Source organism: Dermacentor silvarum, unplaced genomic scaffold (assembly GCF_013339745.2).
Source record: "Dermacentor silvarum isolate Dsil-2018 unplaced genomic scaffold, BIME_Dsil_1.4 Seq965, whole genome shotgun sequence".
NCBI lineage: Eukaryota > Metazoa > Arthropoda > Arachnida > Ixodida > Ixodidae > Dermacentor > Dermacentor silvarum.
Genome location: NW_023607027.1, coordinates 94,056 through 121,988, shown reverse-complemented (window position 1 = coordinate 121,988; position 27,933 = coordinate 94,056). Strand labels below are relative to the sequence as shown.

At 46.4% G+C, this 27,933-nt stretch overlaps 2 protein-coding genes and 1 non-coding gene across 3 annotated transcripts in view; all 3 read left to right on the top strand.

The window, feature by feature from the left end:
- Positions 1 to 17: 17 nt before the first annotated feature.
- On the top strand, positions 18 to 4,918 carry LOC119435864 (kunitz-type protease inhibitor 3). Its single transcript, XM_037702568.2, has 2 exons — positions 18 to 258; positions 4,392 to 4,918. The coding sequence occupies exons 1-2, from the start codon at positions 18 to 20 to the stop codon at positions 4,556 to 4,558; spliced, it is 408 nt and encodes a 135-aa protein (XP_037558496.1). The 3' UTR covers positions 4,559 to 4,918.
- LOC119435867 (U2 spliceosomal RNA) lies at positions 3,802 to 3,984 on the top strand. The gene has a single exon (XR_005188915.1). It is a non-coding gene; the product is annotated as a U2 spliceosomal RNA (small nuclear RNA).
- Positions 4,919 to 9,071: 4,153 nt separating the features above from the next.
- The window catches only part of LOC119435866 (putative phospholipase B-like 2), a 36,937-nt gene continuing 18,075 nt past the window's right edge, over positions 9,072 to 27,933 (top strand). Inside the window, exons 1-6 of the mRNA XM_037702569.2 lie at positions 9,072 to 9,334; positions 16,373 to 16,563; positions 18,185 to 18,431; positions 21,723 to 21,826; positions 24,754 to 24,965; positions 27,299 to 27,390. Coding sequence (XP_037558497.1) covers positions 16,373 to 16,563; positions 18,185 to 18,431; positions 21,723 to 21,826; positions 24,754 to 24,965; positions 27,299 to 27,390 — 846 coding nt within the window. The 5' untranslated portion in view covers positions 9,072 to 9,334. The remainder of the gene's footprint in view (positions 9,335 to 16,372; positions 16,564 to 18,184; positions 18,432 to 21,722; positions 21,827 to 24,753; positions 24,966 to 27,298; positions 27,391 to 27,933) is intronic.

The window sequence follows — 27,933 nt, the reverse complement described above, 5'->3', positions numbered from 1 at the left end:
TTGGTTCGTGGCTAGTGATGCCCGGATGCGTTGCAGGTGACCCTTACTGGTGCGGACCAAAGTTGGAGGAGGTGTGTTACGAGGGCGACTCCAAGGAGGACAAGGGCTGGAACGTAGACGACAGCGACAAGGGCAAGCAGAAGAACGAGAACAAGGATAAGAAGGAGAAGCCGATGGAGGAGAACAAAGAGGAGCAGAAAAAGGAGGACAAAAAGACGACCGTAAAGCCGGTACCAACCACCACGGAGAAACCCAAAGGTTAACATATGGCGCTGAATCTTAAATTTTTTTCAAGTTGCTTTATTCACGCGTGTCATGACGCTGCTACGGTCATTGATTAAACAGGGGATCAGGTTACGTCAAATAGAGCACATAATTACAATCGACGTCCCACATACCAACGTATGTATGCCTACGAAAATGATGATCAATATTTGCATCGACAAATTGGAGACTCAAGGCTGATAGATTCATGCAGTTTGTAATACCGCTTTAACGGACTTCAGGGCACAATAGAAAAGCTTTCGCTCAAGTCAAAGTTAACTCAAGAAAAGTATGCTTGCACATGCTTGCTGTCATTACGAAAACACGTTTATTTGGGTGTGCTGGCAGCAGTACACGCAGATTTACCACGTTTCAGGATATGTCATACCTTGCACTGCTCCTGAATGGACAATAACTTACATTGGGAGATTTATATACAATCTGATACAAAGAGCTGAGAATCTACCAGTAAAACATAGGAATGTCTGAAATTACTGCAGCTTTGTTAGCTTTCAACTTCTGTCCCACAAAGCAATTTTAGTTCTAACGAAAAAATATATCATTTGTGTTTTATTCTTACCCTGTGCGTAATCAAAATGAAAATGAAAACAAGCCATCCTACTTCTGAGTCACTCGTGTCCGCGCTGGCGCGCCTTGATGACTGGTTGGTTTCGGGGCAGACATCCTGGAACGCCGGCCTATACATAAGTCACACCACAAGTCAGTCAAGGCACTCTTTAAATTTTTGCGTTCGAGTGGCCTATTAGAGAGACTATAGTCCTCACGAACGTTCCCAACCTCCTGTATTTTTTTTGGTGACATCGCTCTTTCTTTCCGCTATTCTAACCGTCTTTCATTTCCCCTTACCCTTCCCCCATGCGCAGGGTAGCAAACAAGAGTCTTTTTGGGTTAACCTCCCTGCCTTGCCCACCCCGTTTATCTCTCTCACTATGTATAAGAACTGCTGCTGTCACTCGCCGCTCGTCTCTTTTTCTTTTCCTGTCGGTTCCTTCGTTCGCATGCTCTTTTGCCAAAACGAACTTGAATTGCGTACCATTGCTGTTACCTGGAGCTTGCCCAAAACACATAATCAATACATTCGAATCGGTTCAGAATCACCCGCTCCCCTAAATTTATTTGTTCATCGTATTCGAGAGACATAATCTTTTTGCCTTTAAATGCAAAATCCACTATTCCCAACTCATCCATTTCCGCATTTCCGCTCTGTCGCCCTTCAAATAAGTTATTTTTCAGCACCCACCGAACGTAACGTTACCGTCAACGTTGCAAGTTAAAATTTTTTTTTTGCTTGGGCAACCAACAACTGGAACAACCTTCTCGACGTTGTTGCTGCCATCACGTGCCATTCTATATTTCTTTAGACATTTGCCACGTGTGCATAGCAAATCAGTTCGGCGGACGCCCGCAAGTTTCATGAAAAGGAAAAATGGCCATTCACCTGGATTGTAACACAAAGTGTCATAGAAAACCTTAATCACCCTTGTTCTTGTCATAAACATGCGCTAACCATCCGAAATGTAACATTTCTTACGTGGTTGTTAAAATAATACAGTGAATGGACAAGTTTCAACGTGTTTGAATTTTTTTCCGCTTTTATTACTTGTCGCAGGGCTAGTTGGTTCATACTTATTACGCTGTAATAGGACGCGCAACGAATTGAAGACAAGGACAGGAAGGACTGCTAAGCCATGACAGAGCAACAATACCCGACCGAACGTAGCCGTGCGAACTAACAAATAAAAACTTTCCTGCATCATGTGAAAATACGATCTCACCAACGATTCCTGGATACATATATGGAGGCTATAGCACTCTAACTCTTGACAATTTTACAGTGAGCCGAGTCAAACGGCACACGTTCCTTGTGTGAGCGCGGACAGTACGCCCAGCAGATTTGCCACCCAGGAAGTGTTGGTCTCAAACCTTGCAAAAAACTGCAATTTGTCATTATTAGAGAGGTCACGCACAACAGGGAGCCTTCTTCAATAGTGTCCAAGCCGCGCTAAAACACCATGCATTGAATTAGATGACGTCCAGGAGGGTAAGCGTTTGAAATCGCTAAAACACCGTCAACTTATCTAAAAGCCTTAAGCGCCATTGCATTGTGAAGTGTCTGAGCTATCTCCTGCCCACGTTCAGGTAAAAAATTCCCGCAGGACCCATATTACGATGATTGTGTACGTCAATGTAATTAGCATTCGAGCATTGGAGCGGGACATCGAGTTGCTGAAGACGTTCTTATTTAGAATTTGCAGGGATCATTCCGACATTTCTATTGCTCCGGATATATGTGCAACATACACTATGTCTGGTATCGCACCACTTTGCTATAACACTCGCTTGCCAGGGTCAGCCATGAGGGCGATGGTATAACGACGACAACGTGATGACGACGGCATGAGGACGATGGGATGACGACTTTGTGAATGACGACCATAGCGTGATGGTTACTGTATCGCGACGATGAAGTAGTGACGATGGTATGACGAAGTTGGCACGGCGACGACTGAACGACCACGACGGCATCACAACCACGTGTGCACATACATAGTGGCCCGTGCTACTAGACAAGTTGGGTCATTGGGTCGGTGTAAGAGGCCGGATAGATACACTTAAAGTGCCTGAAGTAGGAAAATATTACAAGTCGCAATAAAACATGTTACGTAAAACTGGAGCGACATATGAATCGATGCAGTGCCCTTGCGTTGGATGTTAGCTTGATCCTTGTAAAAAACAAACGTCAAGCAAAGTGGAGAAGTTATCAAGACATATATACCTACAGCTGTATCAAAAGCTAGAACACCAACTTGCTCAATGCATGCCTTAACAAAGTGAAACAGTTCTGTATGGGTCAGATAATAAAACAAATCTTCAACATCAATTAAATGTGAAAGCAGAAGTGCCGTGTTCAAGTTTTTGCAAAAACTGGGTTACATCAGTTGAGTTCTTGGGAGTGAACGGGCCATCCGCCTCCATTACATGAAGATGACTTCGTAAGAAAAGGACAACGTTTTGCTGCCAGGAGTCCAGAGTAACACTGCACATAAAATGCATGTCTGGCTTGTGTGTCTATACACGAAAAAATTCAGTGCCATTCCACTCTGTGAAGGTGGATGACCAGGGAAGCCGTGTATGTGGTGACTGACTGTTGCGCCAGTGAAACATTCGAAGTTTGCGGAATCGGGGCCGCATAGATGGTTCGCAGTTCTTTTTGCCTCGCGGTCCTGGCGGGCAGCACGCCTATATACGCTTGGCGTCCGCGGCCCGCTCATCGTCGGTGGTCTCCTTCCGCCGCCGCCGCCGCGCCCATTCCCTTTTCTGTTCACGCCGTCGTTCTTGGTAGGCACGCTGTTCTTCAGGCCGTACAACACGCGGCCTACCCATTTCACAGTCAGAGCAGAACAGAGGAAATGAGCCTAGGTAGAGCATGACGACAGGAGACAGAAGACACTCAGATTGGTAGGCAATAGTTTGAACACGCGGGATGGCGTACACGTGTATGGTGCGAATGTAGACATGGCCGACGCGGGTCAAAGTGTAGTATCTGTTCTTATCAGCTGAATATCTGATACTGTGTTTGGACCCAAGATATTAGGCTTATTTTTGCAAATTGGCGGAGTGCTTGAAGCCTGCTTCACCTCTGCCGCGGGTAGGCCTGATATTGCACAACCTTCGGGATTTTTGGTCTACCGACACCAATCCACTGAAAACTAGCTATATGCAGCTTCACTGTAAAAACACCGACAATGAGGCATGCTTATAGACACTGATGGCTTTGAACGATCTGGCGAGTTGAAGTTCTTTACACAGTGAGATAGCCTTGGCCTTTACCTTATTGACGTGGGTCTCGGCTGGGACAATGTTCTTAGCTATTGCTTGCGTAGATTTTTCACTGAACGATTGGGAAGGCCAAAGATAAAGCCACATTTGTGACCCGCCTGCAGAAGGTTACGTTGAAATATGCGACGGCGTCACGGGCTTCTTTCCTTTACTGTCAAAATTTTGGATGAGGGAATGGGGGGCGCAATCGAATCATTCACTCTGTGTTTTTTCTTGCTTTATGTACGGCGGTTCTTGAGAATACCTTATTCTTTTGTTTTCTGCAGCGTGCCAAAAGGACTTCGACAGCGGTCCGTGTTTCAGCTCGAAGCCCATGTACTACTACCGCAAAGAGAGCAAGAAGTGCGAGATGTTCGTCTACGGAGGATGCGGTGGCAACGACAACCGCTTCGACACGCAGAAGGCCTGCGAAGAGAGGTGCGCCCGCGGGTGAAGGACTGCAAGACTGTGCGCAAAAAAGATGGTGACGACAGAACTGTATAGTGAACGACGAAGGTCGTGTCCACTTTACACTGGTTTCGGTATTTCTTAACGGAGCTCCGGAAGATTTCCCTTACACCATTTTTGGGGCAGTCTCTACAAATTATTTAGATTACACACTCTATGCACAGAATGTGGAATGTGTACTTTTTGTCGCAGATCATCTATACACTTGGTGCAACGAACCCAGTTGGGGCTCACTCGATCAATACAAGTAAACCTAAATAGGCTGGTAACGACTTTTGTTTGTGAAGAATCTCTGCTTATTTTCTAGAAATAAAGGTACGAGAGCGCAAATAAATCTGTGTGTATTCCGCAGATACATTTTATACATCTTCAACATTACCGTGCTGCGTATGGCCGCTACTAAGCCTCAAGTTCACCAGCTCTAGTGAATTCCAGAGTGAGCCTGGCATATGTGTTCTAAGCTAAATACTTTGTGTTCAGTGGCGCTAATTCCATTTGTAATTGGTAACTGATACTCATCTGTAACAGTGATCAGCTTGTTCAGTCAGTAATGGTACTAACTGAACCGTTATCAACTGCAGTTATGCGAAGGTATAGTGAATTGTGTGGCACTAGACATCAACTGCAACGACATTCTTTTCGAAGAGCGATGCTCCTCAAGACGGGTCAACAGGCTCGCCAGAACGAGTGACTCTTGTCCAGGTACCATGGTCACTTCCGGATCAGGATGAAAGGATTGGCTGGCCGACGTTCGCCGCTGCCGGAGCAGCCAGGACAGCCAAGCCACAGAAGCATGGGCATTGAAACACTTTTGAGCTTGTATGCATAAAACGACATTTTGTTAAGAAAGTACTGGAACGCCAATGCATTTCTCCGCAAAGTTCGGGAATTATTATCTCTATATAACCTGGCGTCATGCCTGAGCATTCGATCCAAGTGGATCGACGTTGCGAACTCCACGGCTAGAAGAGAGAGAAAATGATTTAATGAAAGGCAGGGAGGTAAATGAGCCCGGTGCACCCTACACTGGGGGATTAAGAGAAGAATAGAAAGTTCCTCTTGTATCGTCGAGGCAACAGATAATTATCAATCAGTCCGGGTAATAACGGTCACTAGTCCTGTCGTTTTTAAAAATCGCAGCAGCGCTTTTGTGGCCTTTTGCAGTGATATTCAGGCCATGGTCCCAAGATTGTCAAAGTAATTAGCCTATTGAGAACGTTGCAATTATGCTTTCGCTTTGAAAAGATGGCTAGAATTTGTAAATTGCAATTTAAAGTAATTAGTGTGACTTTTAAATTAGTAATATGTTTCAATTTAATGTGCGCCGCCTCTTCGAGTAGACCAACCCATAAACTAGAATTGGGCTATCGGCCACAGGAAACCGTTAAAAAAAAACTTGAAAGTGTTCGTTGAAACGCCCTGTATATACGAACGATTCCCTTCAACTTTCCAATATAAGCATGTGCCGTAAAGTTTCTGACTAAGAAGTTAAACAATGTAATTAGCTCATTTAGTGAAGGAATCATTTCAGTTTTTCTTGCAAATGGCGTCCGCCACGGCAGATAATTTTTTGTAAGGTGACGTGATTGGAGTAAATGTCGCAGGCTTCAAAAATGTCGCAAGAAAATTCGGCGCTGTTGTGAACACGCAGACAGAATAGCTCAAGCCAGTTTCCTGGCCTCCACCTCCTTTTCCAGTAAAATACTGAAATAAAAAAATCCCGCTACTACGGTCACGCCGCATGGAGCTTCAGCAAGTGAAAATCATGTGAAGCTTTAGTAGTGGTTTATTTTCACGTTTACACGATTACTCTTTAACTAAACATGCTCTTAGCAGTTATGAGAATTGAAACTACGCCAGGGTTCCTCTTTAATACGGACGGAACTTCCTAAATAAATAAGTTCGCGCTAGCGAGGTTTTGCTGAACGGACGGGCAATCGCCTCGGTGCCGAATTTGGGCTGTGCCAGGCGCAGAAAGTTGCAAAATTTCCGTGGCTATGGCGTTTTGCTAATGTGTTCGACGTCGTGAGTTGAATTGCCGGCCGTGGTAGCGGTAATTTAAAAAATGGTTGTGCGTTTAGATCTAAGGGCAAACGTTAAAGCACCTCATGCGTTGCAACTTAATCCGCACCTCTCCAGCATAGAGCCCGCTGAGCATTTTCACGACGTTGAACTCCAAAGTATCAACCTTGTAAGATTAAAGTAAAGCCAGTATGGTGAACGCCGAGATGAAGTTGAACAGACACACTGACGGATGAAGTTATACCACCAACTATGGACATCAATGTGGCGTGACCGCAGTAGGTCGAGTAGTTGGAATGGAGGACGCAAAAAGTCAGAAGCTGGTGGTGCGATCCTAGAGATTCGGTTCCAGTGTACAGCGAAGAAGGCCCTGGTCCTGCACTGAGCATGTGCAGCGCGGAACACCACTCGGCTCTCCTCCCTGCCTATTCTCTTTCTTTCCGCCTCCTCCTGAGGAAGCACACACGAGGTCCGCGGGATTCGACCATAACCCGAGTGTACACGCTTACAAAAGTTTGCACCCTTCGGGGCTTAACCGCTTAACACAATAAGCGCAATCTGCCTTGCTTGCGTTTCCTTTCTTGGAAACTCTGCGCTCGCTACTTTCCTGTCGAGAACGCAATGTCACGCTGATAACGCGCAGGCCGTTCGTGACCTGAAAGTACCGCGGGCGCTCAGCTTTAAGGAAGAAAATGCGGGCAAGGCAGATGGCGATTAGTCTTGTGGGACAAGTCCCAAAGGGTGCAAACTTTTCTGAGCGTGCAATGGTAGAGCCCCGGGTTACATTTTTTCGCCAACGCCTGTAGCTGCAATAGGTTTGAAGGTGGCGACAATCTTTGGGTCCGCTTTGCGAAAGAGGGGAATTTCCCAAAGGAAAATAAATACGGCTTAGGTCGGAGCACTCTTTCATGGAAACCGCCTCGGTAGTTAGGGGCAATGGCGTTGCACTGCTGAGCGCGAGGTTCTTGCATTCCGGCCGTGGAATGCAAGAACGCTAGCATATCGGTGAAATGGGTGCAAATTAAAGAACCACAAGTGGCTAAGATCAGTCCGGGGTTCTCTACTTCGTCGTGCTTCATAATACAATCGTTAATTTGGCACACAATGCCCAAAAATGTAATTTAATAACGTGTTCGTGGACTAGTTGGATAACGAAAGAGAAATGCTACGCACGGGTCATGGACTTCAACCGGAACCAACACAATAGATACACGTTGAAATATCTAAAATTGTGGCAAAGCAGGGTTCAGAAAGACGCTTAGTGTGTGTGTGTAATTGGAACAAGGTTTTAAACGAGCCTTACATCTGTAGAGACGCTAATATATCTGGGCCTGCATTAACAACGTTTCTCAACTGTTTCATCAATGGCCGCCGTTCGCAGGCTTTCGCGTCACAAAACAGCCATCAGCGCGATAATAACAGAGTCGCCGCAGTGACGACTAATGCCGGACGGAATTTACGTAAACAACGATGTGCAGTTCCGAGATGTCTTCTAAAAATCACGCGTCATTACACTGCTGTGAAAGTGGATTAGCTGCGAAGCAGTTTAGCACCCGACGTAGAGGTGAAACAGAATTTAGATCAAAGGTATGAGCAAATTTTATTTTTCTTGAACGGCGATGGCGGTCATCCTGAAGACACACCCACACACACTTTTATTTTGATTGGCGGTCCTGATAGGCGGCATACATTCGCGTGGAAGACTACCGCCACTTCAGGGAGCCGGAGGAAACTAGACACGCGCGACGGGACCGCCACGCCGGGAGAGTGGAAGGAAACTAGGCACGCAAGCGCCTGGAACGACGACAAAGAGAGGGCAGTGCGAGCGTACACATGGCCGACGCGGGTGGCACAGCGGCAAATCTTTGAGAAACCCTTATTAACTACCTCAGAGACGGCTGATTTTGAAAATGGTGCCTATTGACAACTGATCTGCTGAAAATGCATATCCAAGTGATGAGGCCTATAAGCTTTTGCAGAGAATGAAGCAATTTTGCATCAAATTCGGGAGCTGAGTTGTTGCACAGGCAGATCTGTTGGCGGACACGAAAAATTCCTACAACTCTAGCCACAGACAGCTTCGCTGTAAGATGTCTGCTAATCAAGAATGCTATTACTACCACCTGGAAACGACAGCTTTCGTGTATTTTGATCGTTCGTTATATTCCGGCCGGCTTCTAAGACAGACCCACAGCGCTTGCGGAAAATAAAGATAGTCACACGCTCTAATTGGTCCAGACGTCCCTTCTATCCGCTCATTTCCGTACCCCGTTTATCTGTCCGAACGACTTAAGCTTCGCACGCTGCAAACACAGGAACAGCTGCTCGCCGCTTGGCGACAGCCCTTATCCATCGGCCATCTTTAGAGAGCGCCGCCGGACTTGATAACTGCTTTCGGGTATAAGTAGAGGCTATAGACAATGAAAGAAAGCTTATCACACACAGCTTCGCTTAGCGCCCGCGAATGGTTCGGGGAGCGGGCACGTGAGTCGACGGCGCGGAGGACACGGGATTCTAACGGCCCGTTTCGTCGGGTATATTCGTGTCGTCATAACACGGAGAGGAGCAGTCTTCGGTGTCGCGTATCAGGGCTCGGAAGGACGGCGGCTGCTGCGACTGCTGACTGAGGAGAACGCGAGCCCGCGAGTGGTCGTGTGGTCGACGGGCCCATCGGAACCACCGGAGCGTGAAGTTCGCGCCTGACTTCAACCAGAAACGGAGCTCCCATCTCGGCACGCAGGTATAGTCTCGTGCTTGACTGTCGTTATTCCCTTAAGTTACGAATTATGACGGGCCGTCGATGAGCGTGTCAAAGTTGCGTAAATGTATTGCCGAGCCTTAACCGAAAGAGAGTTAGTTTGGTTGGACGATACTTTGCGAATTTTCTAAAGAGAGTCTGTAATTTCGGAGTAATTAAATATGGCCTTATTCTACATTCAGACATGTTGCGTTTTATTTTACATGGAGAATTCAATCGCTTGAATTTAAGCACAGGAGAAAAAAAAGCTGGCTGCAGGCATAACCAGAAAGGAGGAAAAAAAATTGTGCCGACCCAACACGTGTTTCGGAATATATGTGAACTCGTGAAGCGGGTAATCAACTGTTACAGGGTTGCCCATTTCATTCCTGCACCTTTGGCATTAGTAATGGAAACTGTCGTGCGAGCATGTGGTCTAGCGCACCCATGCTATACGCAATGGGGCACACGTGGTGACCATCTCAAAGAGCTAGTTGAAAGTTGGCACGGGCGGTGGTGCGAACGTGCGATTATTGTGGTTAGACTATCGGGCTGCTTAGCTAGGGGACCGAGGTTCAACCCCACCATCGGGCACCTTATTAAATTTTCTAAAGTGTGACCTATTCGGCAAGACAGCAGCACCCAGTAGCCATGGCCAGAAAGGTCCGGGAGGGTTCGCACACACACACAAAGCAAAATCACCTGAAAGTTATTATTTCGCTAATAATGATAAAGCAGGACACACCGAACATACCCCAAATCATCCTAACGCCTCCAGGTTCTAGGAAAGTGGTCGTGTGTTACTCAGCGCATTGAAGTAAAATGAGGCCGCATTGAGTACGCAGCAAGTTCAATTTACTCGGAGCTCAATGCCCGTGGTTTTTTCTTCCTTGGCGCCACTGGATAGCCATGGCAAGAACAAGTAGCGTATCCGAATGTGCATGGGGCATGATTGAAGTGGTTATTCGCATTGCCTCGGGGGCTTTAACTGAACAGTGCCTTCGCGCCCCTGGCGATGAAACTTTCGCTGCCTCACCAGGTCACGCCTGCTCGTGCTTGATGAATTTTGTGCTGTTCACTTCGAAGATGCGCAGCCTGAAATGTTGAATTCCCTGTAATATGTCCTAGCGAAAATCGCGGGCAGAACAGGCGCTGAACGAAATGCCTACACGAGCGCTTACTTGTACAACTGGGGCGGAATTCCCTAAGCTGCGCCGTTCTTACGCACTTTCTTGGCAAAAAAAGTTCTTACGCTAAGATAAGCGTGCCACCGAAGTGGCAGCGCAGTTAACCAATGGCATCGTATGAGAGCGAGGAGGAAGCATAGATCGGTTTAAATAAGAAATGAAAGAAGCGCTGTCATCTGATAGCGTGATCGCACATCATGTATCTGTTGTTGAGGCTATATTCTTACGGCAAATCGCCACACACAGCTTTGACAGCTTCCTTTACCGGGTGTCTGCTACAGCGCCGACAAGCGCAACCGCGCTCGCTGGTTCATCGCACCGCCGTCAAAAGAATGGCAGTGGAAGTGTCGCGCATTCGTCTCGCATTTCTGAGAGAGACAGGACTGATGGACTCATGGTGACATATTTGGTGCAGAAACATATGCTCAGTGGGAGCAATTGCCGGTCATGTCTTCCAGGCTAACCCTGACTGCATTACAAAGCGACTAAATGTTTTGATGCGACAGCTTTATATGCTCCATTACGCGAAAATTCGGCGCTGTAGTCGGCGGCATGACCGAATGATGGTACCAAAAATGGCCGACGGCAAAGAGTACTCGGATTGACGCCAAATTCATGAGCGAGGTTCCTGCAAATGAAGTAAATGAATGCCTTTGAAAAGAAAATTGGGTAAATTTCGGCCTCAGTGGGAATCGAGCCCGGGCCTCCGGGGTGCCAGACGAGAACGCTTCCCCGATGCCACGGCGGCTCCACGGTTTTTGGTTGACTAAAGGTGTGCCCAGTGCGTGCGTCATTTCGCAAGTCACGTCGCAGCCATCTGGCTGACTAAACGTGTGGCCTGGTGCGTGCGCCGTTAGTCACGTGACGACGCAGCCAATGGGCCGGAGGTTGTGCCCCGTCATGAGTGTAAAAAAATTGGAGGACGCTTAAGCTCCGCCTTTATAAGAGTGGAACGCAATAGCCTTCAAAGATCCCTGGCTGCTTATAAGGCTTTTTTTTCTCGTATATTGAAATTACAACAAAGGGACTTTCTCATTGCTTTCTCATTCCCACACGTAAGCCATCTTAAGTGTCTCTGCCGAATTTTTTTGACTAAAAGTGGGAGCGGCCTTGGTCCTGCAGTGGACATAAAAGTAGGCTGATGATTACGAAATGTATTGCTTTCGATATTAATTACGGTAATGAAAAATAAAGCTCCATAATAAATAGTTCATATGGTCTCAAAGCAAGGCGACCAACAGCCGTATGTTCATCGGTATGGCATGTGATCGCGCTGCACACGGTTGTGGGTGCGGTTCGCCTGGGCTCCATATCTGCTCTCTCGCCAGCGGGCACCGTCTGTAAGGTGCTGGTCGACGATGTCGTCGAGCGCCAACCGACCACTAAACACGCGTTTCCTTCGCATCGGATCCCTGTTGAGGGCACAGAGAACTATTAAAGGAACCCTGAAAGAGAAATGCAGAAAAAAAATGCTGTGGCTACCAACACTCCCGATTTATAACAAAAAAACTTCACCACGTAACATCCACACGTGCACGTTTCGCGGCCTATAAAACTTTGGCATCGTATCAGTGTTCATCGCTTCTTCTTGACTTCTCCTCGGCTGACTAAACCCGATGATGCTTCGCACCAGGTTAAGAGTTCGTTTTGCAGGTTCACTGCGGCTGCATTCTGACAGAGCCGAAAGGCAAAAGGGCACGTACACTTCAATTTTGGCGACTGGTAACAAATCATAGGTTGCGGACGTCAGGGCCTGGAGCTCCTAACTGTGCTGTATGTCACATTCAAGTGGTACCTCATAGAATTCTAGGATAATCAGTTAACATCACCACAACGATCAACGCCAACGCTTCTATAAATGTATAAGCCTCATAAAAACGCACGTTCAACTGCATGTCAGAATATTGCACAATACCGTACAAAAAAGCGCGTCACGGTTCAGCATTCTAGATGGGCTCGGATCACATCGGTTCAAGAAGTTGATGTTGTGAGACTGACGCACTTTGTTCGGATCAGTCTCTGCACATATAGTACAAGGACAAGGTGGGGTCATGGTATCAAAGAGGCGCGACAGACACCATTCTGTAAACATGCGAATGCAGCCTCACAGTACGAAGCGAACTATGGTTCAAAGGAAACAGTGCGTTAAAATTACGGTCTTTGGTTGTTGTAAAGCGTCCTTAGCGTATATTTATGTTCACTGCAGGACGAAGGCCTCTCCGAGCGACCTCTAATTATCATTGACCTGCACTAGCTGATTTCATGTTATGCCTGCATATTTGCTAATTTCATTACCCCGCCTCATTTTCTGCCGTCCCCGACAGCACTTCCTAGCACCCACTCTGCCTTTCTAATGAACCACCGATTATCTGTTCTACGAATTACATCGCCCGATCAGCTCCAATCTGTTACTTTAATGTCAACTGCCACACCGCTCGTTTCCTTTCTCTTAATGTTACGCCTAACGTTTTTGTTCCATCGCTTGTTTGTGCCGCCTATAACTTGTTCTCAAACTTCTTTGTTAAACTCCAAGTTTCTGCCCCATATGTTAGTACTGGTGGAATGCAATGATTTTATCCTTTGCTATTCGAAGACAGCGGTGAACTCCCGGTCATGATTTGGTAATGCCGGCCATAGGAGCTCCAACCTATTTTCATTTTAATTCTTCTGTAAATTTCCTTCTCATGTTCAGGGTTCCATGTGACTAATTGATCTAGACAACCTTACTCCTGCACGAACTCTACAGGCTGACTGCTGATCATGAATTCTTGTTCGCTTGACAGGCTTGTAAACATTACCTTTGTTTTGTGAATAAAAATCTTGAACCTACTCTTACTTTCACGGTTAAGTTCCTTTAGGTGCACGTTAAGGAACCCCAGGTGGTCCAAATTATTCCGGAGTCCCCCACTACGGCATGCCTCATACTCAAACCGTGGTTTTGGCGCGTAAACCCCCATAATTATTATATTAGACCGCTAAAACGCACTAATGTCGTAGCTTCGTTCAAACGCACGGAATTAGGTGATTGAACAGTGCGCCGCCGGGAGAGAGCACAAGGCAGCATAATTCGAGCGACGTAACTGCTGATATTGCTCATACAACGCGTTTTCGTGACTGCGCTTAGCGTCACACTGTTCACTTGGCGATGCCAGTCAACTTTGGCCGGATTTTTCATGCCATCGTGTTGACTGCACTACTGCGCAGCCGGCGCGCAGCACTGGCCGGCTTGAAGGGAATCCTTGCGCTGAATTCACGAACGCCTATGAAGGGTTTCTTAAGTCAGAGGAGGAAAAGATAGAAAGAGCATCGCACGAAGCCAACACCACCTAGATAGCACAAGACCTGTTCACTCTGTTTCATGACGTCACGCTACCTGGCCCGAAATTTCCATTGCCAAGGCTGGCGTGACGAAAGCGATGACGTCAAAATCACTGTTGCTTACTAGGAAGCATCCCCATTATATTCTATGGCAGTCTGGCCAGGTGCCATGAGGTCATGGATCGGAGTGAACAGGCCTTGTGCTATCTAGGTGCTGACAAAGCGAACGAAAGACGTGAGTGACGTCATTTCGCCCAGAACTGATATTACTCCGGGGTTTAGAATAAGCACCTCTGGTCAATCGTAAGACGACGATGGATGTTGTCTGCTGTGGCCCTTCTTTGTCGTCTGGTCTTCCCATGGCCTGTTACTGGCTTTGTGCATGAAAAAAAAGCTTAGTGGCATCTTTATGAGCATTATGCTGCACGTTTTAACCAAAAAGCGAAAGGTCTCCAGTGATACGCGTCAGTGTGGTTATATATAGGTGTTGCAAGCTGCAACAACGCGCAGTGACGGCCGTAAGTCCGAGACGCGCGAAGAGAAATCATTGAGTAAAAAAGATGAAAAGTTCGCGCGCACTTCCGGATAATGCTGGGCTATGATCGCCGAGCTTCACTGTTTCAAGCGTTGCGCGGCCGAGTGCAAGGTTAAGCGTTTTTTTTTTCGTAAGATTTTTCTTACGCTAATATCTTTTTTCGTAATTTCACTTTGTGAATGCCGCCCCTGGATTTTTACGGCCGATGCCGTCTTTATGACTCTAAAGAAGTGCTCGAAAACATTATGTACTTGTATTTCCCGGTCTTCTGGGAGAACTAAATGATGCACCAAGTTCATACTTGGAGACAGCAGAATAAATGTTAGAAACAGTGTCCGGGCAAGAAACTGAGGCATATGTGGGGCCCCAGTGAAGCACTTCTAAAGAAACACTTGTTTTATACCTGTTTAGAGGTGTTATACAAAACGCGCAAAAAGTTTCCATAGTGTCCTGGGAGTATCAAACGCAGACTTGCACAAAACAAACGAACATCAGTCCGAACATACTAAAAGTGATAGCAGTATTATAGCACGTATCGAAGTGCAAAACAATTTTTTTACCCTCATGCAATCCGATATGTGCTACTGTTCTCACCTTCAGTTTGGTGTGCCCTGTGTGTGGTTGTGACATGGGTTCCACGTATGACTTCTTCATGTATAAGTAACATGTTCTGGGTAATAAGACCTTGATTGGAAGTTATTCCTTGTACTTGCGTTCTCTTTTGGGCCCGGTGCTCGTTCTCGCTGAAGAAGCTTGGTCACGTGCCACGGTACAAGCCCAGTGGCTCAAGCTCTGCAGCGCTTGAGGACCCGCGTCCTCAAGCGCTGCAGAGCTTGAGGACGAGGGTTCAATGCCGACCTCGGCGGCCGCCTTCCGATTCTTGTAGGATTACTTCCGAGACATTCTTGTAGGATGACTGGGAATTATAAAACAGAAATTGTCCGCCCCACGCGTTCGCTCGGAAACTGGTGCCTCGGCGCAACAACCATTGCTCTCCCGCACCAAAATCATTCGCAACGGCCCTCGCATCCATCTTCTCTCTCCCTCGAGACTCTAATAAGTGCTTTTATTCTTTATATTCGTACATAAACAAATATTCCACCAATTAGAATAGTGAATTCTGGAATCGAATTCGAGTAAAAGAGTATGGACTATTCGATTGATATTCGACATATTGGATATTCGCGCACGCCACGATTAAGGGTCAAAACAGCTGTTCTTTATTGTAAAATAGATTTTCGACATTGCATTCAATGTAATTCTGGAACAATCGATTAGGGCTCGATTCAGTCTCAAAAATTACTACCTCGCGCAGACCTCGTTTTGAGGAATGGACATCAAGCACAATAACGAAAAAATAAGTTTAGAGTCCAGGACTAAGTGCGCCTGCAGAACAATGCTTCGTCTAGCATAGGAATGGTTGGTGCTACATGGATTTGTCGCAAACATCGCCCATTTGGGCTCGAGGAATCGTTATGGCTTTATGTGTTAACGTAACCTTGCCATCTAGACTTTGTGGCACCGTTTAGGCCTCATATATTCTTTATTTTTTTTTTTACAATCCTGTTATGTCCAGAACAAATGAGTAAAAACTAAAAACTCCTTCGCAGATGCGTGCGAACCTCAGCAACTGATAGAGCTAACCTATATGAGACTTCTCGCACTCTTCAGGACTAAACGTCTATTCGTTGGCGGTTCTTATAATGATTCGTCACCGACGCCTTAGCCGCTTCGGGCGGGTAAGTCACAAGGCGAATGGTGATAGCTGCGACGGACACCGGCGTCGGCGGGCAACATCGCCAACCGAAACGGCTATTGGAATCAGTCCATAACAGCTTACGCTGTAAAAAAAAAAAAAAAAGACAGCAGACTTGGGCGACCTTGCGGAAACACAACCCAATTTCCGGTGAAGCTGTTCCTTTCAAGCAGTTGTAATATGCTTAGCTGGTAATAGTTCAGACGGAGTTGCATTCAATGAGCCGTGGCGCGCACCTTTTGCAGATGGAGCCGAGTAAGAGGATGCAGCTGACACTAGCAGCGCTCGCGCTCCTAGCCCCAGCGGCCTGGGGTCTGGACGCCTGGGTCAAGTGTAACCCGTTTCCAAAAAGCTTCGAGGTGAAGCTGGGACGCCCCAACTCTAACGACTTTGTTGCAGCCTGGGGTTCGTTCCACAACGCCATCAACGAAACCGGGTACGAATTGCGGGGTTTACGAATGAATCGTACGTGATTGTGCTGCTTACGTGAGCGACCACTTTAGTGAATCGCTCCCTCCGTCATTGTATAAATAATGTAAGAAATTTAAACGTATCGTGCATGTTTCCGTTTAATGATGTATCGTATGCTCTGGTCAACAGACAATGGATGATCAGGTCGTATTTTGTTGTAAAAGATCAACACACGTTCATTTTTGGGGCAAAAACATTCCTCTGAATGACCTCATTCGAAACGAAGTTGTCGTCGTTTGAAGCAAACGGATTCTTTGAAACCGTTGGCCTTCATCTAGAAAAAAAAAAACCTTCCAAATCAGGATACGTATGAACACAGAACAAGTTATGTGCTAGGTATGTGGCCTTCACTGCAGACAGCACCTGATAACCTATGAAATACCCGTAGGCATGTGTTATCACACATATTGCTTACCCCGAAATTTCAGTTCTTGCCTTTTCATCAGACATACCTTGTGAAACGCTGAAGTGTTGTGCTGATCAACCAATGATCCGATTTTAGCGATTTCTGTATCTTGATATTTCATCCATATTACTTTTGTTTTCGGGATAATGCCCGATAATATTTAAGTAATTGTAAGAGGCAGTAAAGAAGTGGTGTTCAGAAGTGAACACTATTATTTAATAGGAAATAAGATTCACGATGACCAAACTACCATGCAACTTGTCTATTTTGCTGCATTAGTACAAGAAACATGCATTTGTGTAATGAGCACGGCTTTGGCTGTTTGCCAGGTGTTGCAATAAAAGCCCTTTGAGGGTTTGAAGGCCCGAGTCCTGTATAATCTACAATAGGTGCTGATTATTACTATTATTGGAACACTACTGTGATAAAAGTCGCCTTAATCATTTTACTAGAACACTGCAAAGCAGTTTTAACGTTTTCATAGACAGACCGCAACATTTTAATTTATAATGCCTCATGCTTGACAAGTTTTTATTTTCACCGTCTGCTACGCTCGCTTGAAGTTCTATGCACGAATTTTCTGGAGCTAGCAGATAAGTTTTTGCTAGAGCTGTTGGCTCGCAGAGCTACAATAGCGTCCAACCTTGACAGACTGTGTAGAATAGTTCATGAATTTAAAGCACCGTGGATAAGAATTAACAAGTTTGTAAGATTTATGTGTATGCCTCCATGCTTCGAAAACAGAAGTTGAACCAGAGGACTGTTCGGCGCAGGTTGAATACTAAGAAACTTTCTATAACCATAAATTCAATGAAAAAATACCTAAAAAATTAACCATCCCCTTTACAGCTATGACGCTCAGTAGAAATCGGGCACAAGAAATCAAACTAGACGTGAAACTGTTTATACTTCAGCTGTCCAAGCTTGTAAAATTGCTACTGAGCTAACACCGGAATTGCGTAGTTTCACGCGTTATAGATTAATTTTGTACGCTTTATACCAACTGTGAAATTGAATTGATTGAACTTCTGCATATGCTTTTGTCGTCTGTCTGTTTGTTGCACATTGGAAGTTACCGATCGGGTGGCGGCCATACAGGATGAAAGTTGGCGCTCTCCTGAACTACCTTTGTCGTGCCTTGTTCGATTCCTCAAGGGCCTTTCTTGTTGTGACCCGACAGGTTCAGTTTTCTGGACATCTATACCAACATGGAGCTGCCGGATGAGCACCAGGCGTATGCAGCCGGATTCTTGGAGGGTTACCTTACGCGAGACCTCATTCGCATGCACTTCAACAACGTGTGGGCCGACTACTGCGACAACGAGAAGGCCTACTGCAAGAGGCTATATAGCTTCCTCCACGATAACTTGGAGTGGATGTATGCAAACGTGGCTAAGTACAGCATGGACAGCGCGTACTGGCATCAGGTGAGTGTCTGCATCTATTGTTTTTCGCGTTTCCTTTAGACTTCGAGACAATCGCCCCTTGACGGAGGGTACAATCCTCGGACACTGATTCAGACCGAGCTCAACGCGGAAGGCTTCAAACGCGCTGATCCTTTGCTTGCGGGCATGTGGACTTCGTTACTGACTCTAACCCCTGTATTCTCGTGTAATCCTTGACTCGAAGCGGTTCCTCTACCCCAGTGAGTTCAGTACGGCGCCAACCCCTCGCCTGAAGAAGACGCTACGCTTCTCGAGAATTGCCGTAAACTGTCATTGAAGCGTAGTGACCACTTCTGCTGATGGGTAGTGCTGGCATCCGCTTTCGAATGCAGTCGAGATAAGCAGGAGACGTTTAGAACACTGGTTGAAAAAAAAATCGGGGAAGAGATTGATACGACCGGATCTGTTACAGTCATAGGTAGCGATACATGGTGGTATTGAAGGGAAAAAAATAAGATGTATACAAAAATGCTAGATAAAAATATATATAACTTATCTGATTCAATCAAGCCGGCTAGGTGGATATTTGTCACGGCCCGGTTTCCAAGGGTATGTCATTAAATCATCGTCATCGAATTGCATGAGCTCATTTTCTTTGTTTATGCAGTACGCATAGTCCCAATACCTTTGCTTTTTTAAACCTACTATTTTTTCGATGACTCCATAAGCTGTTCAAGAACTTATATGAGGTGAGAAATCGACCAGCTCACGAATACAAGACATTGCTTTGAAAAAAAAAATCGGCTTGTAAATAAAGATTGAAAAGAAGAAAGGCCACCGTAATCTTTTGGACGATGGATAGTGCTCTTGAGCCGCAGGAGAAAACCACACTGTGAGATACAAGAGATAACTGCTCACCGCATGTTTACAGCTGATCTGATTGCCTTTTATTGTGAAACATATCTGTTTATCCCTATATTTTCTGATTTTACCAACACGAACACCCTTGCAGTGCTTCTGTGTTAAACATGTGTGAGCTCTCGTTAAGATCAAAATGAGAACTCCCGTAGTTTTGTGCCATTCAAGGGCGCATTCAAGGCACATTCAAGGGCCCTAGAAAGGGCCGCAAGCCACAGAACTGGAAACCCCCCACCGAAATCGACATTAATCCTACATCAAGTGAGGAGATCTGATTCCCAAAGTCGGGTCCATTAGAATCTTGGGAATGACACTCGAAGGGGCGGGCACAAATAGCATCACCATTCACAAACTAGCAAAGAAGACGGATAGCGTCATCGGTCTAATCAAGCGGGTAGCTAACAGAAGGAGAGGCCTGAGTGAAGAGAATCTGATAAGGCTAGTCCACGCTTTGTTGTTATAGCATTTCACGTACGTAGCGGCCATGCACGTCTGGAAGAGGGCCGAGCGAGACAAGCTAAATGCCATGATAAGGAGGGGGATCAAAGCGCGCTCGGACTACTAAACTACACACGCACCGACCGACTTCTGCAGTTGGGTATTCATAATACACTGGAAGAAATTGCAGAAGCACAAGAAAGGGCACAGATTCTCAGACTCTCCGGCACCACGGCGGGCAGACGACTCCTAACAGAGATGGGCGTCCCCGCGGCTAAAGTCAAAGACTCCTACCAGGGCCTTCCGAAAGAGCAGAAAGACCACATCATCATATCCCCCGCCCCACGCAATATGCATCCCCAGCGCAACGTGGAAAGAAGGAAGGCCAGGGCCGTGGCGCTCCTACGCCGGGCGACAGAACTCCCTGGCGGCAGCTGCTTCGTTGACGCGGCCCAATATGGCAACAGCAAGAATTTCACAGTAGTTTCCATCAACCACAGGGGTTCGACCGTTAATGCAGCTTCGGTACGAAGCACGTCGTCATGTGCGGCCGAGCAAGTGGCCATTGCCTTGGCCCTCCTGGACGAGAATCATGCTAATATCTTCAGCGACTCCAGGTCAGCCATCCGCGCCTTCAGCGTTGGCGCCGTGTGTAAAGAAGCCTGTCGCATCCTCGACGGCAAAAGCATCAACACCCACACTCTCACGTGGTTCCCCGCTCACATGGGATCCATCATGGGAGGCCCCACAAACCTCAACGAGCTGGCCTACTTCAAGGCGCGAGGTCTCGCTTTCCGCGACCATGGAGAACTCCCTGGCCAGCCCGCAGTGGTGGAGAACAGAGATCAACTGACAACATATAATGAAATTACGCAGCACTTTTATCTCGGCAGGAGAGACTTTCCCCTTCCTCACAAGAAGTTAAATAGAGCGCAGGCATTTAACCTCAGAATATTGCAAACAGGCTCATATCCCAGCCCGGCTTTATTACACAAGCTTTATCCCGACACTTATGCCAGTAGTTCTTGCAGGCACTGCAATGACTTCGCTAGCTTAGACCATATGCTCTGGCGTTGCCCCTCGTTGCGAGGCACGGAACAAATAAATGAGGACAAGTGGCTCTCCGCTATCAAGAGCCCCGATGCCGGGGCGCAACTATGGGCTGTCCAGAGGGCCCACGATGCGGCGGTCGGGCATGGCCTGACTGCCCCAACGTGGGAGCGGCCCGCTGCGCGCTGAGTCGCGTACCTCAGGACGTTCATTATAGTTTTACATCAATTCATCCCTTCAAGGGCGATCATTGCGCACCTGCGGTAGAGAACAGCAAACAGAAACAATGATTCGCGCATCTGTATTGGCGTCCCTTCGCAACATGGTTGCGATAGAAAGACGACTCAAAGATGAAAGCAGGCGCTTAGCGAGTGCACTGGGAAGCATTTGTAGCATGCATGCGCAATAACGAAGGGAAGGAGCTGCAAGTTGCACTGTGAAACTGATCGGCAGTTTGTAAACGGTAAATACACAGTGAATTCTTTGTTTATTCACTGCTAATGTTCTTGTGGGTAAAAACGTCAAACGTCGGTAGCGATGAGGCAAACGCGCCTGGAGCATTTTGGACGCTGTCGTACCTCTTGGCGACGACTTGTTTAGATTAACGGGAACCAATCTCGAAGGCCCTGCGTTCGCATACTGCAGGCGTGGGAAGCAATTAGGCATCGGAACCACATCGTGGCCGCGGTGGCTGGAACAACACCTATTGCAATCGGCTTGAAAAGACAGCAGTAGACAAAAACACAACACACGTAGGAGTGGAGCCAGTACCGTTCCTTGAGTTGTGTTCTTGTGCGCTGCCTCCCTTTAGAATATGACTATATACCAGCTAGCGCAATTGTAATCTTTACGGCACCATCTATCGAAATACTGCATGACTTCAAGGGCCAAGTCGAAGCGTTTTGTTCAGTCTTCTCCTCTTTTCAGGTACATCTGGTACTTCGGCAGATGCAAGGCATAGAGGACGGTCAAACAGCGGAACTGAAGCAATATGTTTCCAGCGAGCCTGACTTGAACGTCACCAAGACGCTGTGAGTCTCGAAGCACTCGGCGTGTTTCAGGGCGCTCGAATAGCACGTTGAGCGGCCACAAACGCCTATAGTTGAACTTGGCAAGGTGACGAGTAATTTCACGAGAGGGCAAAACACTCACTCACTCACTCACTCACTCACGAAGCTTGCTTGGGTTAGCCATTTCGCAGCAGTAGCGGATGACCGGAGCACAGTCTCGCCGGCTGTAGCTGTTAGGTGTCCGCGGGACGAAGACGAAATCAATATGATTTCGTCGATGGAAGAATGCTGATGACGGGTCTGTGGCGCAGTAAAGGATGCACCTGTATAAATGCATTCAAGGCTTCATTTTCCTTTTCTCACAGTGGCACGTCAGTGATGTGGGGCTGGCCGAGAATGGGAACACGCCCAATGGCCCATACCCTGTGACCATGTGGTTATACTAGGCCAGACAGCAGCCAGACGCAAGCTGTCTATTCGGGCCAGTGACCCAACTTGTCTATTGGACTACGTGACAGTATTCACAAATATATCTTGTATGAAAACGAACGCTGTACGCCCAACTGCGGGGAAGTAAACTAGAAAGCTTCTCTTTACAAATTGCAATGCACTGGAAACTAGCACGAAACTATAAATGCAAACCCATACGGGCTCTGTAAAAAAAAAGAAAAAAAAAGCTTCGCAGTTGAGAGAAAACTTGTCATAGTTTGGAGCTCGAACCCGGCATCAATGCCGCTTTCAGTTGCAGCTGCTCTATCGTGGGAGCTAATCAGTAGGATAAAAATGGAGGGACGAGAGGGAATTAATCGGCAACTCGAAGCACAGGAAACGTGGTTATTGCGTATTACTTTCGCGGTGATATTTATTTTCCCCACTCGCTAAACTTCTTCCACCTTCGGGATTCCCGCAGAACTTATGTGCTTAATCAGTGCTGCTTAGCTTCGAGATGTTTGTTGATTCGCTGCCGCCATGCGACCTGCCAGCCGCCTAGGTTCTGAGCACCATCCGATTCAGGCGTATTGTGTCATTGTGGTCATTTTTGGTTGCCACAACTGGATCAATGTGGCACCGCCTTCCCAACGGATCAGCCACTCTACCAAACGAGCTAATTACCCAGGGTGCTTTTCTGGACACACTGCCAGATTTCGCCCTTTTATCAAATTCACCATCTTGTCAGATCTGATTGGTTCGAAGCGGCGTCAATGCAGAATTTGAAACTATGGTGAGATTTGATCATCATCATCATCATCATCCTATATTTTGTGTCCACTGCAGGACGAAGGCCTCTCCCTGCGATCTCCAATTACCCCTGTCTTGCGCTAGCGTATTCCAACTTGCGCCTGCAAATTTCCTAACTTCATCATCCCCTCTGGTTTTCTGCCGACCTCGACTGCGCTTCCCTTCTCTTGGTATCCATTCTGTAACCCTAATGGTCCACCGGTTATCCATCTTATGCATTACGTGGCCTGCCCAGCTCCAATTTTTCCTCTTAGTGTCAATTAGAATAACGGTTATTCCCGTTTGCTCTCTGATCCACACCGCTCTCTTCCTGTCTCTTAACGTTAGTCCTAAGATTTTTCGTTCCATCGCTCTTTGTGCGGTCCTTAACTTGTTCTCGAGCTTCTTTGTTAACCTCCAAGTTTCTGCCCCATATGTTAGCACCGGTAGAATGCAATGATTGTACACTTTTCTCTTCAACGACAGTGGTAAGCTCCCAGTCAGGATTTGGTAATGCCTGCCGTATGCACTCCAATCCAATTTTATTCTTCTGTAAATTTCTTTCTCGTGATCAGGGTCCCCTGTGAGTAATTGACTTAGATAAACGTACTCCTTTACCGACTCTAGAGGCTGACTGGCGATCCTGAATTCTTGTTCCTTGCCAGGCTATTGAACATTATTTTTGTCTTCTGCATATTCACCTTCAACCCAATTCTTACACTTTCTCGATTAAGGTCCTGAATCATGTGTTGTAATTCGCGAGATTTGATAAGTGTCCAGAAAGGCGCCCACTACCACCTTTCGGGCAGGTGGTAGCACCGGAGGAGTTAGCCAGTGCCACTGAAAGCAATTTGCGCAGGCCTTCCTCCGCCGTGCTCGTGATTGGCACTGGCTAAGGCTACCTATAGGCGAAGGCCACCTAGGCTAGGTTGAATAAAGGTGGACAAGTAGCTAAGAAAATGGCTAAAGGGGCCACCACCAACGTAGCTCAATTGATAGGGGCGGCAATAGTCATGAGGAGTTTGTGGTTCGGTTCCCAACGGCGGCCATTTGAACTTCTACCACCTTTATTATCCATTTTATTTATTCAGAAAACGAATATCATCGCGAAATAAACCCCTCGCTCATACTGAATGCCACATTTAAATTAAAATAGCTGATTTCCTCTATTCTTTTATGGCTTTTAGGGTGTTGATTGCACAGACTCATTTCATGTGGATCACTCTCACGGGTTCCGCCGACTTTCCTATGACCCGAGTTTTTTTTTTTTACTTACTCTGCCATGTGTTTTCCTAATGTCCACGTGACAAAAGAAGCATGTTTTTTAATATCTCGCTACTAGCTCAGGAGGTCGTTATTTAGGTGGTGATTGAGGACATAGTCAAATTTACAAATTGTCGGCATTACTTAAACACGCTGGATGAGGAGCTACTGATTGCATTCTGTAGTCTTTATGTGAGATTTCCGCAATAATAAATGCGATGTGAAAAAAATTATGCGTTTATACGCAAAGCTATAGTTTATCCACACAGCTTTCCTTGCCGCATATTTTAGCGTTCAGCCAGCAATAACAATTTACCGTAATCGGGCTTCTATTCTTCGCTTTGGTATCGCAACACGTTATTGGGAAATTACGTGGTAATAGCGATATGCACAAGTCCTGCCCTATGTTAAAATATACCAGTTTGTCCCTGTCCTCATCTAACCTGCGGCTCCGACTCCTCGAACAGGTTGTTGAACATTCAGGGTGACGTGCAAGATCTGGAGATGGCTTTGAAGCGGCGCGTGATCTGCAGAGTCGAGGGGTCGAGCTCGGCGCTAATCAAGCTTATACCGGGACGCAAGGACCTCTATGTCGCGCACAACACGGGCGCCAAGTACTCCAGCATGCTGAGGATCCTCAAGAAGTACATGTTGCCCTACCGCCAGAAACCTGACTCGGGTGAGTAAAAGGGACGACAGTCCTAATTGTAATTGATAATTATTAACGTACCATTAGGGCCCATGCAGACGTTACAATGCGAGGTGCGATACAAATAGAGATAACGCCTGCCTTAGTGCTACTCCTGGAATGCTTGTATAGACGGAGCTGTGGACGTCGTGCTTCTATATATGGTGCTATATGGAAATATGTACATCACTATGCATTCACTGCTACGCAATGAATGACGCTCAACTACACATTTGACGGTGCGAAGTGTTGGAAGTGGAAGCAGGCAGCTTTTATTCTTTTTGTGCTGCCTCTCCCATGGTCTCTACACTCGCCAAGTCGGAGAGCGGCGTATTTAGGCAACTAACGCCTGGCAAATGCAAAAGTGATACCGTCACCCGCTACTGTATCTGTAAAGGGCACCGCTCTGAAGTGCATGAACCAATGTCATTGTCAATGCGGAGGAGGAGGAGAAAAAAAGAGGAAAGGAAAGGCAGGGAGGTTAACCAGACGCACGTCCGGTTTGCTACCCTAAGCGGGGGAAGGGTTTAAAGGGATGTAAATAAAAAGAAAAAGCGAAGAAAGTACTCTCAGTACTTCACACGGGCGGTTGTCCAGTGAGGCCAGTCGACTCCATGAACTGTAACAACGCCCGCGTCGCTTTGTAAGCCTACGATGGGTGAGGCTATGATCCAAGAATAAAAAACACAACACGTGTTTTATCGTCTCCTCACAGTTGCACGAGTCATAGATTGGTGTGTCGGACATGCCCATGTATTCTTTATGTACTCATGTGAATGAGTACATAAAGTTGGCGGAAAACTTGGCAGATGTCCGTTTACCCTTCAAAGAGCAAGGTAATTTGTTCTAGCCGTAAGTGCAATAATTCAAAGTTTTCCTATTCGATTAAGAAGGCTGCAGCTTCTAATGCTTCACCATACAAATACCTTGGCATCCACCTTGCATCTGATCTTTCCTGGACTACGTATGTTGCGACCGTTTCTTTCAAAGCATCGGAGTCTCTCAGATAATTATACCTAGAAACTTGCCTAACACGCCTTCCAATGTAACAAAATTAACCCACCTAACCTTTGTTTGTCCGCAACTACAATTGGCTTCATCGACATGGTCCCCCTCTCAGGATTGCCTTATCCGCGTTTTGGAAGCTGTTCAGAATAGAGCAGCCAGATTGACCTCGCGTATGTGCTACCGTCTGTCCAGCACTGCCCAAATAAAACAAGTCATCTCACTTTGGTCATTAGAATCTTGCCGCGCGATCGCTCTTCTGTGTCTTTTTTTCACCGGTCCCTTTACATCAACAGGTGTCACCTTCTGCCGCCTTATCCACCAGAACACACATGACGTGTTCTCAATACTCCCAGTTTCATGCGCATACGTGGTAAAAATTAAGCATTTAGCTAATTTTCGTTGCCTCGGACTATTGCACAATGCAGCTAACTTCCGGGCCGCATTGCATCCATATTGAAACAAGAAACATGTCGCAAATACCTGAGTGCGCTCCGAATATTCTATATTGATGTCTTGCTGTAGTACAACTGTTTCTAGCCTTTGTATCTTCTGCATTTGTAACCTCTATTTGACAGCTTTCATTTCTACTCTCTATAATATTCCTCCCCCCCCCCCCCCCCCCCCATTACTCAATGCCATTCGATGTGCCTGTACAATCGGAAGGCCGGGATGCCGAGTTAATTACATACTGAAAACAAAAAATTGAAAAAAGCAACACACATGCATAGTTAATCGACATAAGTGGCGACGAAAACAGCCTTAGCGACATCTACAAACACAATACAAATTTGCACCATTATTATTGCAAACTGTTTTAAAAGAAAAAAAAATAGATCGTGTTCTTAATCCTCGTACCACAAGGTACCTCACGTCATCTAAAAGCGGTACGCCTTATGAAATATTGCACAGCCCGTGTCAGACACGCACGTTATACCGCAATTCAGAACCAATCGTTTCTTCAAGATTAAACTTAATTCAAATATGTTAACATTTGAACGGCATTTATGATCCAAGTGTTTGCCCACTGCTGTTTTCTACTGAAAAAATGTGTGTTTACGTGTCTCCATTAGGCTAAAGTATACGAGTAGGTCTACCGTACCAACACCAACTATACCCTTCCGACAACTGGCACGTGTGCCACGTCACATGAGACAGTGTTAAGGTAAAATGGAACGAAACTCTTATCTCTCTCGTTCGCGGTCGCCACGTCGCGCAACCAGAAGTCGCTTATAAAAACAAAAATGTGCCAGTGTCTCCCATTGGTCAGTTGGTAGAAATATTGTTTGGAACAACAGCATTTCTTTTTAAAATTGCAGGAAATATGGTACCGGGCCACACGGCGACGTTCTCATCATATCCCGGCAGGGTCTTCTCCGGTGACGACTTCTACCTCCTTTCGTCGGGTCTGGTGAGGCTTCGTCGTATTAGTAATATTATGTTTATTACGATCGTGGTGGCTGGAGGCAAGGTTTTGGTAACGGGAGGTTTCTCGTGGGAAGCGATACTTATGAACCCGAACCTGGAGGTTCAACTTCGGGCCATCAAAAGAGTTGAGGAGGTGGCTGTAAGGAATCACCTGGTAGCCAACCCTCAACTAAGCCAAATTAACAAAATAAAGTTGTTTCCTCCTCCAAAAGCACAATACATTTGTACCTCGAAGAGAGGCAATCTGCAGGCATGTGTATTTCTATGCAGATATCGTAATGTTCAACCGTGAACGCGGGGATGACAAGCTTGTCGAGAAAACTAAACTTATTTATAAGGACCACGGAAATTGGTTGAACATGTGTACTGTTAAGTTAGCAATGCCAACGTTGGACTGCAGCTTTTCATTTCAAGGTATACATGCGAGGACGGAGAATAAAATTGGTTTTATTTCGCAATTCCTTGCCCGTATACATTTTTTCATGGGCATACGAGGAAAAATGAATACCTGGCATAGAAGCCCCTG

Coding starts and splice junctions, on each gene's coding strand:
- LOC119435864 (XM_037702568.2), top strand. CDS start 18: ATGCCCGGATGCGTTGCAGGTGACCCTTACTGGTGCGGACCAAAGTTG. Junction 259..4,391: donor CACCACGGAGAAACCCAAAG/GTTAACATATGG, acceptor TGTTTTCTGCAG/CGTGCCAAAAGGACTTCGAC.